The sequence below is a fragment of the Tursiops truncatus genome, chromosome 13 (assembly GCF_011762595.2).
Source record: "Tursiops truncatus isolate mTurTru1 chromosome 13, mTurTru1.mat.Y, whole genome shotgun sequence".
NCBI classification, from domain to species: Eukaryota; Metazoa; Chordata; class Mammalia; order Artiodactyla; family Delphinidae; genus Tursiops; species Tursiops truncatus.
Window position 1 is genome coordinate 50,011,635 of NC_047046.1, and position 13,944 is coordinate 50,025,578.

The 13,944-nt window shown below is 38.2% G+C and overlaps 2 protein-coding genes across 2 annotated transcripts in view; one reads left to right on the plus strand and one right to left on the minus strand.

Moving 5' to 3' along the window:
• The window catches only part of LOC141276198 (uncharacterized), a 58,791-nt gene extending 54,615 nt beyond the window's left edge, over positions 1-4,176 (minus strand). The window contains exon 1 of the mRNA XM_073790656.1: positions 4,109-4,176. The gene's annotated coding sequence lies outside the window, so the exon portion shown is untranslated. The remainder of the gene's footprint in view (positions 1-4,108) is intronic.
• A 37-nt stretch (positions 4,177-4,213) lies between these two features.
• GALNT1 (polypeptide N-acetylgalactosaminyltransferase 1) overlaps positions 4,214-13,944 on the plus strand; it is a 70,219-nt gene continuing 60,488 nt past the window's right edge. Inside the window, exon 1 of the mRNA XM_033837663.2 lies at positions 4,214-4,352. Within this exon, the coding sequence (XP_033693554.1) occupies positions 4,214-4,352 (139 nt within the window). The remainder of the gene's footprint in view (positions 4,353-13,944) is intronic.

Genomic DNA, 13,944 nt, shown 5'->3' on the forward strand with positions numbered 1-13,944 from the left:
GTCCTCTTTTACTGGTCCCTGTTTCTATGACTGGCAACACTCTACATCCACTTGTATAGGCCAGGATTTCCTCCTCTTTACCCCCACCTGACTCATCCTTAAATCCCATTGAGTTTGTCCCTTAATACCTCTTGAATCTCGCCACTTTTATCCAGCTCCAGCTTTGTCGCAATCACAGTTTTCACCTCTTTTGTCTTTGATCCACTGGCCTTTGAGTGTTGGGCTCCTTCCTGCTATAGAATCCTTGCTACTCACTGCCCCAAATGCTCATTTTCTCTTCAAATCATGTCTTCCTCAGGGAAGCCTTTTTGACAAAGTCAGATCTCTTTTACAGATGTGTATAGTGCTGTGTACCTCCCTCCAAAGCAGTTATCATGATTGAAATTTCACGTTTATGTGAGTGTTTGACTAATGCCTGCTTTCCTGGAGACAACTTTAAACTTCGTAAAGGAAGGAATATTTGGTTCATGTTTGTATTCCTTGCATTTGACACATTCCCTACATTTACTGAGTTTGTGTGTTTTGAATGTATGAAATAATAATAAATGAATGAATAGGTTTCTTTATAGTTCTGAGAAATAGAGCAAATGGAATATATAATTAGTAAATAAAATAATCTTGATTCTCTTTATAATGTTAGAGGATAAATATCATTTTTTTAAGTCTTTTAGTTTTTCTGGCAGAAATTTCAGCTACAAATTAAAGGAATAGTTCTATTGAAGGGTCTCATACCTCTGCCTGGTCAGTACAGTGCAAAATTAGTCATTCTAGGTGTAGGTGCCTGAGAATTCAGTGTTCTTGGGAGAGGGGAGATAAGCACCTTAACATACTCAGAAGACTGAAGTTTTAGGTCCAAGAGAATGATGCTTCTATTTTCTCCAAAGCTGCTTTTGAGCTGAGACTCTCTTTTTAGGCTTGAAATTTCTGGAGAGCCTTGGCTAGAAGTATATGGAGTAAGAGAAAGTAATTATTTAGCCCTAGAAAATACTGATCAACCTTTGGAAAAACTTGGCATATGACACGTAGGATAGAATCAGAAGTTTACTGTTATAATTGATCACTGTACTTTGACATTAATTCAGATTTTATACCTTCTAAAATAATTAAGGAGTTAAATGCATTTCATATGGAAGGTTTTAATCTATTGTGGTTGAGACAGAAACTCTGAGCTTTTAATAATTTCCAAGATAAATTCTGGTATGTATCACTTGAAGAAATACACAACAGTTTTTCTCCTAAAATTGGAATTGTTTCTTTGAAGGATCCTCACCTCTCCTGTATTTATCTGTGTACAGTAAAATTCACCCTTTTAGGTGTAGTCGTACCAGTCTGGACAAAATGACCGCCGCCACCACAAGCAAGAGATGGAATGTTTTCATCATCACAAGTTCCTTCACGGCCCTTTGAGAACAGTCCTCTACTTTTCCACAGCCCCTGGCAACCACTGATCTAATTTGTCTCATGTAAATGGAATCATACAGTATGCAGCCTTTTGTGACTGACCACTTTCACTTAGCATAAAGCTTTTGAGATTCATCAGTATTATTGCGTATATATCAAGAGTTCTTTTTGATTGCTGGATTTCTGGGTAGTAGTATTTCACTGTTTGGTGTACCACAATTTGTTTATCCATTCACCAGGTGATGGACATTTGGATTGTTTCCAGATTTTGATGATTATGGTTAAGCTGCTATAAAGATTTGTGTACAAGCCTTTGTGTAGACGTACGTTTTCCTTTCTCTTAAGTAAATAGCTAGGAATGGAATTGCAGATTCTTGTGGGAAGAAACTGCCAAAATGTTTTCCAGAGAGACTGTACCATTGTGCATTCCACTGGCAATGTATTAGAGGTCCAGTTGCAGCAGTTCCTTGATAGCACTTGGTAGTTTTCTTTTTTCCTTTCACTATTTATATTGGGGCATAGTGGTGTTTCATTGTGGTCTTAACTTGCAGTTGCCTAATAGCTAATGATGTTGAACATCTTTTCTTGTGCTCTTTTGCCACCTGTATCGCTGTTTTGGTAAAGCAACAGTTCAAACCTTTTGCCCATTGTATTGGATTAGGATTTTTAAAAATTGTATTTGGAGAGTTCTTTATATGGTCTGTATATAAGTAATTATCAGATATGTAATTTGTAAATATTTTCTCCCAATATGTGACTTGTTTTTTATTTTTTTAACTGTCTTTTGAAGAGCAGATTTTAATTATAAAGTCCAACTTATCAGTCTTTTTAAATGATTTGTGCATTTTATTGTTACCATGTAAGGAATCTCTACATAACTCAAGGTCTCAAAGATGTTTGCCTCTTTATCCTCCTTTCTCCCTACACCTCCTGCTTTCTCTGTACCGCTCCCCCAAATACACACACACCCACTGCATTTCATCTTTACTTTTAGAATCTAATTGTGCTGCCTTGGAAAAATTAAATAGGAATGAGTACAGAGTTATAAAGATTTACGTTTAAGTGTTCTGGGCTGTAAGCATTGAAAAAATTAACAATCAGCAGATTTTAGACAACACAAAACTACATTTGAATCCCAGCTGTTGCACTGGCAGTTAGACTGCTTGCTTTGCCAGTGACCAAAAGAGGTAGCCTTTCATGTAAAGTGGCTTGAAATATATATATATATAAAATATGTATCTCGCTTCTCTGGAGAGAACTGTTGGTCCATGACACTGTGCATTATAATGCTTTTGCTCTTCCCCTCACCCTAGTCACCACAGATGTCAGTTGTTGCTCACTGCATGTGACAGACATTGAGTAAGTATGATTTTGAGGCAAGAATATGACAGTAGCATCCCTGTTCTCACTGTGCAGTCAGGAAGTGTTGGTTTGATGAAAGGAGGCCAATAGGCAAGAGATCAAAGTCCCCAGAGAGATGAACAGAAATAATACTTTACATTTATAAGTATTACTTGGTATTTTGGGGTGCTTTTCAGGTTGCTGTTTAGCCACCTTGTGAATTAGGAAAGAACTATTGTATCTTTTTCATAAATAAACTCTCTGGCCTGCCCTGAATTGTTTAGGTAGAGACATCTCTACTGCCCACCATGGAACATGCTACATAAAACTGCCCTTGTAAGAAGCTGCTATGCTGCCCATCAGCCCAGCCCTTCAGAGCTTCTGCTCATTGGCTTTCACCTGTGCCAAGTGTGTGTTTCCTCCATCCACTCCCCTGAATGCACTTGGCTCATCTATCTCCTGAACAGCAGTGACACAGACCTTTGAGCCTCGGTGTCAGCGGCTCGGTGGGATGGCTCCTTACCTCTCTGAGGTCCCTCGGGCTGCTCCAGAGCTCCCCCAGATGAGTGCCATATGTGTCAGAAGTGTTTCTGGCCTAGCTATCCCAAAGGACAGTTCCTCCAGTCATTTTCTCATGATATTTGGGGGTGGGGGGGGTGGGTAGAAACTAAACATCAGGGAAGTCTGTAAAATTACTGTCAGAGCCAGGACTAGGGCTCAGATCTTTCGATACCCTTTTCTTTTCTGTTATACTTTCCATGAATCTTGTTTTTGAACGGCTGGTGACTAGCATTTTTAGAATGGGATTCAGTTGGGACAGAGGGATAAGAATCATTCCAATTAAACTGCTCTAGAAAAGCTACTAGGAGAACTCATATAAATCCTTGGACTCTGGGAACTGAATGTGAGTGGTTAAAATGGACTGGGAATTACTGGTTTCTTAAACTCCTGTGGCAGTTAATGGCTTAGCTTTTGCTTTAGTGTTTAATACAGCAATTGAATAGAAGGCAGTTAAGCCCCATGTGTTTGATGGATATAAGATAGTAGCTCACTGTTTTAATTTGAATTTTCCTCTTTGTAATGAATCGAGCACCTTTTCACTTGTTTATTGGCTATTCAGGTTTCCTTTCTGCAAAGTGCTTGTTTAGTCCTTTACCCATTTTTCTATTGGATTGTGTATATTGATTTGTAGGAGTTATTTGCATGTTCATGTTACTATTTTTATATATTTTACAAGTATTCTTTCAAGTCTGAATTTAAAACTTATTCTTCATAGTAAAATTTCATACTCATATTGAATTAATCCATTGTTTCTTTTTTAGGTTCTGAATTTTTAAGTTAATCTTTTTTCTTTTTCTTTCTATAGGTTATGAACGTGATTTCTGATGAAACTGGATTGGAATAATTTTCATGATCTTTGTATATTTATATATATATATATTTTAAAATTTTGCATTTGACTTAAAGTGCCATGAGAAAATTTGCATATTGCAAGGTGGTCCTAGCCACCTCCTTGATTTGGGTACTCTTGGATATGTTCCTGCTGCTTTACTTCAGTGAATGCAACAAATGTGATGAAAAAAAAGAGAGAGGACTTCCTGCTGGGGATGGTGAGTGACATTTTATAATAGTGGACCTGTTTTGATATATATGTCACTTGTTTGTACTAATTTGGAAACTATAAAATTTTAACATTTTTAGATTAATAGTAATCCCTGGCTTCCTATATATGATGATCATATTTCCATCAGTTCTCCAGTAGGTTCTTCTAACAGTTAAAAGTATTAAAGTATCCTGTATAGAATTGCTGAATTCAATTTGTGTGTTCCATGTTTAATGTAGTTAATTTTCTGGAAGTTATATTACCAAATACTGTAGGGAATCTCATAGCTGGAACTACCAAAATTGTACAGGAGACTAGTCTAGTGTCATAATGCTGAGTGGAGCGTTAAAATTGCATTATCAAGTATGAGAGAGAGTTCTCCAGCCTTCCCATCTCAGTCCTAAGGGAAGAAGTCATTTTAGGTAGATGTGGTCTGGTGAGTTTGTTTTGTTAATGCTGTAGATAGCTCCAGTTAGCACTTTTAGGGAGAGCTTATGAAAAGATCAGGCTATAAAATCTGGGCTGCAGTGAGAACACTGCAGTATCTGATACGGAAAAGGAAGGAAACACAAATATGAAGGACCTAGTTTGGAAGACTGACATTCTTGACAGAGGACACCTGAAAAATTCAGTTTTAGACTCTCTGTGTTTAAACCAAAAAAACAAATGCTGCCTTTTATTTTTTTTTTAAACAAAATGAAAATGACTTTGCATTGTGAATCAGTAATTCAGCTATTCTGCGCTCTGAACTCTCTGTGATTAGTTATAGAATATCTGGCTAAACAGTAATTCTATTTTTAGGAATTATTTGTGAATGATTACTGTTTTATTTGAATATGTAGCCACATTTAAATATCTTGCACTTTTATAATGAAAGCACCTGGTCCCTTAAAATTTACAATCTAAAATTATTTATTTGTATTGGTAGGTGTGCCTACTTATTGTAATTTTTACAGATGGGATTGTGTAACCAGTTCTCTTTATTTCATGGGAAATCTGCCTAAAATTAGGCTCAGTTGCTAACACTGGACTTTAGTAATACCTAGGCTAACCCCTGACTTTTTAATTTTCACCTTCCCCATCATTTTTTTCCTATTAATTTGTTGACTTTCCTGGTTTCCTTTATGGCCCTGCTGTTTAGTAAGTTTGTTGGGTGACAAGAGCTATAACTCTGTCAACATTTAAATCAAATCAAAGGTATTGCCATTCACCAGTAAGAAACTAGCATAATTCTTGTCCCAAATGGAACAGATTAACTTTACCCTCACTCCACCTTAATTCGTTACCATTTATAGTGGGAGCTCATGGTGTTCTGTCTTAAATGCAAAGGCATGAAAAGTAAGAAAGACTGGGACCTCTGTAGTAGGTGAAGACACACTTAGTGAATGTTTTTTAAACTCTGATATGTGCTGGGCAGTGTGCTACGTGCTAGTGACATACACTTCAACAATACAAAAAAGTTCCTCCCTTTGGGGAATCCCAATCCAACAGGAGAGAAAGAATATGGTAAAATAGTGATATGATAGATAGCATACTAGAGATGTGCATGAGAGCAGGAGGAAGGAACACCGTGGGGCATCTGAGAAGGTGCAGCAAGGAAGTGTAATGCTCAAGCTGTAGTATCAGGGTGAGCAGGTGTTTGTTAGGTTTGATGGGTGAGGGGAATACCTTCCAAGCAAAGGAGAGAAGCATGTGCAAGATAAGCAAGTGAGAGACAGAGTTGATGGATAGGAGAATGTGAGGAAAGAGCATGGGACGAAGCTGGGAGGTTAGCAGAGGCCACATCACAGGAGGCCTTTTATGACATGCTAAGGGTTTTGGACTAAATCCTGTAGGTGAGGCATGACATTGAAGGATTTTTTTGGCTGCGTCAGGTCTTAGTTGCGGCATGCGGGATCTTTTGTTGCGGTGCACGGGCTTCTCTCCAGTTGTGGTGCGCAGGCTCCAAGGCACATGGGCTCTGTGGTTTGTGGCATGCAGGCTCTCTAGTTGAGGCCCGCGAGCTCAGTAGTTGTGGCGTGAGGGTTTAGTTGCCTTGCAGCATGTGGGATCTTAGTTCCCTGACCAGGGATTGAACCCTTGTCGCCTGCATTGTAAGGCAGATTGTTTACCACTGGACCACCAGGGAAGTCCCACTGAAGGATTTTAAACAAGGAAATCAGTAACCTGATGGGATCCAGACTTTCAGAAGGAAGTTTGGTGGTCACGTGGCTGATGTATTGGCTTGGTGTTTAAAAGCCAAAGTTCCTTCGGTTTTTAAATAAAAATAAAAGACACATTTTTCATTTTCACCAAGAGCTTTATTGAACAACATAATGACAGTTTTGTACCACTACCTTCTGCCATTTTTCAGGCAACTTCATAATTCCATCTTCCCAAAATTTTTTATCTTTTTGAGCAAAGAACTCTTTCAGGTGCCTTTTACAGTCTTCCAGGGGATTGAAATTTTTTCCATTAAGAGACTTTTGTAAAGACCGAAATAAATGGAAATCTGAAGGTGCAATTGGTGAATATGGCGGGTGAATCAGAACTTCCCAGCCAAGCTGTGAAAGTTTTTGCCTGGTCATCAAAGAAACATGTGGTTTTGCGTTAATCCTGATGGAAAATCATGCATTTTCTTTTGACTAATTCTGGACCCTTTTCGTCGAGTGCTGCTTTCAGTTGGTCTAATTGGGAGCAGTACTTGTTGGAATTAATCATTTGGTTTCTGGAAGGGGCTCATAATAGAGGACTCCCTTCCAATCCCAACATCATCTTCTTTGGATGAAGACCAGCCTTCGGTGTGATTGGTGGTGGTTCATTCACTTGCCCCACGATCTCTTCCATTCCACATTATTGTATAGTATCCACTTTTCATCGCCTGTCACAATTTGTTTTAAAAACGGAACATTTCAGCAGAGAATCTCATGCGGAAATACGGTCAAGAAGGGTTTTTTTCGCTTAATTTACGTGGAACCCAAACATCAAAACGATTTACATAACCAGGCTGGTGCAAATGATTTCAGCGCTTGATTTGGATATTTTGAGTATTGGCTATCTCCCACGTGATATAACATTGATTGTTCTCAATTAATGTCTCGATTTGATCCTTATCAACTTCAACTGGTCTCCCCGACCTTGGAGCATCGTCCAGCAAAAAGTCTCCAGCACAAAACTTCGCAGACCACTTTTGACATGTTTGATCAGTCACAGCACCTTCTCCATACGCTGCACAAATATTTTTTTGTGTTTCAGTTACATTTTTACCTTTCTTGTAATAATAAAGCATAATATGCCAAAAATGTTGCTTTTTTTCCTTCTGTCTTCAATATTAAAATGGCTACACAAAAATGCACAGATTTTGATAAGTTTTTTTTTTTAATGCATGACATATGACAGCTGTCACAATACAGTCTAACAAAAATGTTTCAAATGGGGCTTCCCTGGTGGCGCAGTGGTTGAGAGTCCGCCTGCCGATGCAGGGGACACGGGTTCGTGCCCCGGTCTGGGAAGATCCCACGTGCCGCGGAGCGGCTGGGCCCGTGAGCCATGGCTGCTGAGCCTGCGCGTCCAGAGCCTGTGCTCCGCAATGGGAGAGGCCACAACAGTGAGAGGCCCGAGTACCACCAAAAAAAAAAAAAAATGTTTCAAATGAAGTTAAAGACAACTAAGCACTACTAGAGCCATCGTATGGGAAAAACCAAACAAACTTTTTGGCCAACCCAATACTAGAAGGGAGTGAGACGGCAGAGACTGGTTGTGAGGCCGTTGGGAAGGTTTGGAGAAGTTCTTGGGGCCTACACTAAAATGACACTGGAGATGGAGAGGAAATAAAATATATTAGAAGTTTGTATATAGTGGCGTTTACATAGCATGGGGAGTCACTGAATGTAGGTAATAATGGAAAGTGAAAAGTCTAAGATGACTCTTAGGTCTTCCTCTTTGGATGAATTGATACGAGGTGGGGCCCCCAGAGGTGGAGTGGCTTTGGTGAGAAGGCAGAAGGATGAGTTACGTTTGGAGCGTTTAACATTGGGGTGTTGGGAGGGATGTTCTGCAGCAGAGGGTGGCTGGGGTAGAGCATGTGGGCAGCATGTGGGCAGCAGTGTGGGCTCCAGCAGTGTGTGGATGTTGGAAGAGACAGGCCAGTGTTGGAGAGGATCATGGAGAGTCAGCAAAGGGAAATAAGGCTTCTGGAAGTCAGAGTAGGGGGAGAAGCCAGAGGGAGTGGGGTCATGGAAATCCAGGAGTGATGTTTGTTCAGAGATTTTACCTGAGATGAAGAAGTGGTTCTGATGTGTTTCCCAGCAGGGGGTTTCTTGTGACCCTAGCAAGTGCCATTTCAGTGCCAGTGGATTTGATATTACTGATGTGTAGCTTATCCTTTTGGGAAGCTTCCACACAAAGAGATAGTACAGTAGTTTAAAAGAAAGGAATGGAGCCAAAGTTGGTTTTCTATGAATGTATGTATTTTTTATGTATGTTGAGGGAGAGGTTTAAGATATAAAGTAATGAAGTAATACTTGAAAGAGCCAATTCTCAGCAGATGAGACAGTGTGGTGTCAACCATAAGAAAAGGATTATCCTTGAAGAGGATTCTAAGGTTAATACAGTTTTGGAAAACCACTAGTAGCATGAGCATCAAGGAAAAGGAGTAGCTTTTATACAAAGTACAGAAGTACAAAGTAAAGGAGAAATGGTGTGAAAGTAACAATGTGGAGCTATGAGAGAGCGTCGTTACCTCCTGGGAGACAGAGAATGAAAGTTGTTGAGGGTTGTGAGGTTAATGGGCTCTGGGGAAGAGCTGGATTTAAGTCTGGTAGATGGGGCCCCTGTTGAGACAAGACGTATTGATAGAAGCTTTATAATGGCCTGGGGGCATCAGGGTGTTGTGTGGGACAGACTGAGAAGGCCGTGAGCAGTGGAAGAATGAGAGAAGCACTGAGCAGTAAGCCAAGAGGTGAGTTAATAGCTGAAGGGAGAGACTTGGAGAGGCCAGCGGTTCCAGATGGGGCCCTAGAGCATCCATTTTCAAACTGTGTTCCATGTAGCCTTAAGGCATTGAAGGGAAAGAGTGAGGAAATGATTTAGGGAAGGGGGACAATTGATGCTAAGCAAGAACAATTTGAAAAATCTGCTCTGATGTGAAGTTTCAGTGCAGTGGGCGCTGAGAGGTCTCGAGTAGCATCAGAGGCCTAAGGTTGTTAAGGCTCTCAACATAAGGCTGATGAGGAATTGTGGTGCCACTGAACAGATCTTTCACTAAAATTGTTGGGAGAGGGTTGATAGGTGATGGCATCAAGGATGTGGACCTTCTTAGTGGAATTAGCAAGTACAGTCAGTGACCTAGAGGAATGTAGGTCTCTTTTGATAGAACACATAAGGTCTCCAGGATATTCGTTTTCTATGGCATTTGAAAAACCAAATCAAAACAAAAAAGCAAAAAAATAATGAGCAGATAGAACACTCCAGAGCAGTTGTCTCAGTATTGTAAGGACCTCATTTCTGAACTTCTTTGAACTGCTTTACAGTGCCAATTTGGTGAAATTTACCAAATTCTGTTCTTTATACTATTGTGTACAAAAAGGTGTCTTATTTTTAAGCAGAATGGATTCGTTATCCTTATGATAATGCTTATAAGATTATCGTTGATATATTTAGTTTTCTAGGATTCTTACATTTACTTGTTACTTGCCTGCGTCAGGTAACAACAGGCCAGTCTTTGGTGTTTCAGAGGGTTGGTTTTGTTTTGTTTTATTTTATTTTCCTGAGCATTCTCTCTCATAGTTTTATTCTTGTATTTTATACCCCAGACTATCTGAGAATAGCAAAATTCTTCTGTTGCTGGAGGATTAGATTAGATTCCCTTTGAAAAAACACGGTTAGTGTGGGTTATGTCTTGGGAATATTTTTGCAACTCTTCTGCTTTTTAGAATTAACTCATTCATTCAATTTATGGATTTGTATGTTGCATAGACTATTCAATATTTTTACAGATGCAATTTCAAGTAGGAATTAATCCTTTCTGCCAGCACTGTACTTGATTTTCAGATTATTAAAATGTTGATTATTCAAGTTTTCATGTACTTCTGCTAGAATTATTTCAGTTGTCAAACAGTAGGAAAAGTTTGAGAACATATTTTATAGAAGAAACTTCTGATGATTAAAAACTTAAAAATATTGTTAGTAAAGGCTTTCAGAAACTCTTTATTACAGACTTTTAGTGTGCTTAGAGTTTTATCTGAACACATTACAAATGAATATAAAATTGGAATGAGGGTTGAAACTGACAGGTGTTGAGGTAGCAGAGAGTTATCAATGAATTTTGTTATATGCAATAATATTTTGATGTTAAAAAAATCAGGTAATTTGCTTTGTTTATAGAATACATATTATATACACTAAGAAAGCAAAAACATTTCAGTTATCATTGTAAGCCACATGCCAATTTCAGAGATGTTAAAATATGGGAAAAAATATTTTGGAATAAGTGAAATATAGTGCATAAAAATAGTAAAGATAGTTGTATAATAAGGTAAGAAAATTGTTTGGGAGAAATGATTTTAGCCTTTTATCTTCCCCAAATGGGTATCATGTAACTTTATACCTCCTTATTCCACTTCCATGAGAAAAATACAAACTAGAAATTTGTAAGATTTATTAAAACACATTCATAGGTATGTCATGTGGTTTGTATATGTGAATTTTATTTGGCGGCATTCAGAGTGAACCTGTAGTTTTTTCGAAAATTAAATTTTCTAAAACATGAAACTTCTGTACATTGTCATGTAAATGAAGTTTAAAGTGCATAATAAAATGTTCTCACATAATACTTTGGAATAACACCTTAGTCACCCCCTTGTCAAAGTTGATTTGATTTTTAGAAATGATCTGCCTATAAAATTTTATGGCAATGAAAGTTTGTTTTTCAGTTCGGGAAATGATAATATCCAAACCCATTTCATTTGCTTTCAAGCAAGTTTCACTGAACTCTTTTTTAATTTACATGAAAGACTGGTAAGTAGAATACAAGGAAAGTTAATGCTTACTATCTTCTTTGTTAGTTGCTTTTTAGTACTGCAAGTGTATTAGTAGTAAAAATATTCACTAGCTAGTTGCATTTTATCCTGGCATCTTTGCCAAAGAAAATTAGTTTACTGGTTGGTGTAATTCTTCAGGATATTATAATTTCTAAATTAGAGTATTGTGGTGGATTCTGTGAGTCATGCAGTAGTCATATAACTTTTGATTAATGGCCATTTTAAATGCGGCTCTGAGATCTCATGTGTATCAGTAGGTTAAAGTATATAATGTGGGTATTATACCAGATATTTAGATTATTAGTAAGTACCAGGTGACCAAATTTGTAAAATATTGCAGCCAGGAGGATTTTATATGTTGTACAGTTTTGCCTAATTCTTTAAGACCTCAAGGCTAGAGTTTTACTTCACTGTGATGGGGCAGGATTTTAACTTTCTGGTCATAACAGTCTCTCAGGCTGTAAGCAATCAAGTTTATACTTACTGGTTCTTACAGTAATAATTTCTTGAGTGCTCCTTCATGCTCCCCCAATCCTCATGGAAAATTTCCAAACATAAACAAAAGTAGAGAAAAATAGAAAATTGATCTCCCATATACCCATCATCTGGCTTCGACAGTTATCAACTCAAAGCTAGTCTTGTGGCATAGATACATGGATACCTCTTTCTTTTTGTCCTCCCCACCCCCCATTTTTGGTTGTGTTGAAGAAGAAGAAATTGCTTTCTTTGTTTTCTCCAGTTTCCCACAGTCAGGATTTGCATCCCTTTAATGTTTTTTTTTTATCATTTCCTCTGTCCCCTATATTTCCTGTGAATTGGTAAGTAAGTCCAGAGGCTTGATCAGATTCAGGATCTACCGCACCCTGCCCCCAGCAAAAATATGTTATAGATGGTGTTCTGTATAACTTAATATTCAATTAAAAAACTGAGTAGTGTGAAAATGTTTCCATTTTAACTTTTCTTTAAAGCATCATCTTATGCTAAAATAGGGCACAGGTAACTGAAGGATATTTATAATCAGGGCCACTAGATGTCTCCCACCTACTCTTCAGGTTATCTGTGCCATGCAGATAAAATAACTGTTACCTCTAGAACTGCACTGCTTCATACTGACCCCTGAATGTCCCAACCCCCAAATCTGTTAATTACTCTTTATTTTCAGAGACAGGTAAGTAAGAATTGACTCTGAGAGTTTTATAATTTATGATTTTTAAAGTTTTAAAAGCTTATATAGGCATTATACTTCTGTACTTACAGTTTTTATTACACTTGGCATTGAAAATTTTTGTCACTGAGAATTTTTTAATTCTTATATTTAAAGAGCTTACTTGACAAAAATTAGCCAGGATTTGTTTTTAAAAATTGTATTATAGGGCTTCCCTGGTGGCACAGTGGTTGAGAGTCCACCTGCCGATGCAGGGGACATGGGTTCGTGCCCCAGCCCGGGAAGATCCCACATGCCACGGAGCGGCTGGGCCCGTGAGCCATGGCTGCTGAGCCTGCGCGTCTGGAGCCTGTGCTCCACAACGGGAGAGGCCACAACAGAGGCCTGCGTAAAGCAAAAAAAAAAACCAAAAACATTGTATTATAAGAGTTTCCTATAATTTATTTCCTAATATTTTAACTTCCTTCCTGGAATCACAGTTCATTGTGAGAATGGGGAAAGTTATTATCCCCCATTTTTTTCCTTGATAGTCCTCTAGAATAGATTTTATATTCTAGACAGAGTTTTTGAAGACACAGTGAATAATATTCTGCAGCTCTGGTATTGGTAGGTTGCTTTGTACCCCATCTGAACAGTCATCCTGTAGGTCAGCTTTACCAACTAGAGCTGTTCTTGGGCAGATGAAGCTAGGCTGAAATGAGCTGGTTTGTCTACTGCCTTGATGTCTTCATTTTTGTCCAGAGACTTTCGGGGATGCCTAAAAAACAAACTGTAGGAGAATAAAACTTTCAGCTTTAAAAATAAACAGGTAATGTACAAAACAGATATTTTCATCCCATTCTTATCCTTACCTCATTTTCTACCCATCCCTCTTAGATGGGAAGTTTAACAATTTTTTTCGAATTTAATATATTCTAGAACATATTTTTCTTGGAACACTTTTCAGCATCTCAAAAGCATATAGCAAGGAACAAGGTTTGGGAACTGCTGATCAGGAATATTATTCTTTTTACTAATATAGCCGGTCCTCCATATCCGTGGGTTATACAGAGGCCTGACCGTACCACACCTTTTTATATAAGGGACTTGTGCATCTGTGGATTTTGGTATCTGCAGGGCAGGGTGAGGGTGGTGTCTTGGAACCAGTCCCCCATGGATACTGAGGGACAACTGTATATTACGAGATAACATTACTTCTGATTAGAATTATATTTCTTTTTTTTCATTAATAAGGTTATTTACTAGATATATTTCAAATATGTAATCTACATATATGGAATACATAATTTTAACACATTCCACTTAGCATTTTTAAAAATGAAGCATTTTTCTAGCCCACAAAGGAAATGTTAATACCTTTCAAAAGGTAGGAAGTTTAAGCCACATGAGGGTAGAGAACATGTAATGTCTTGTCT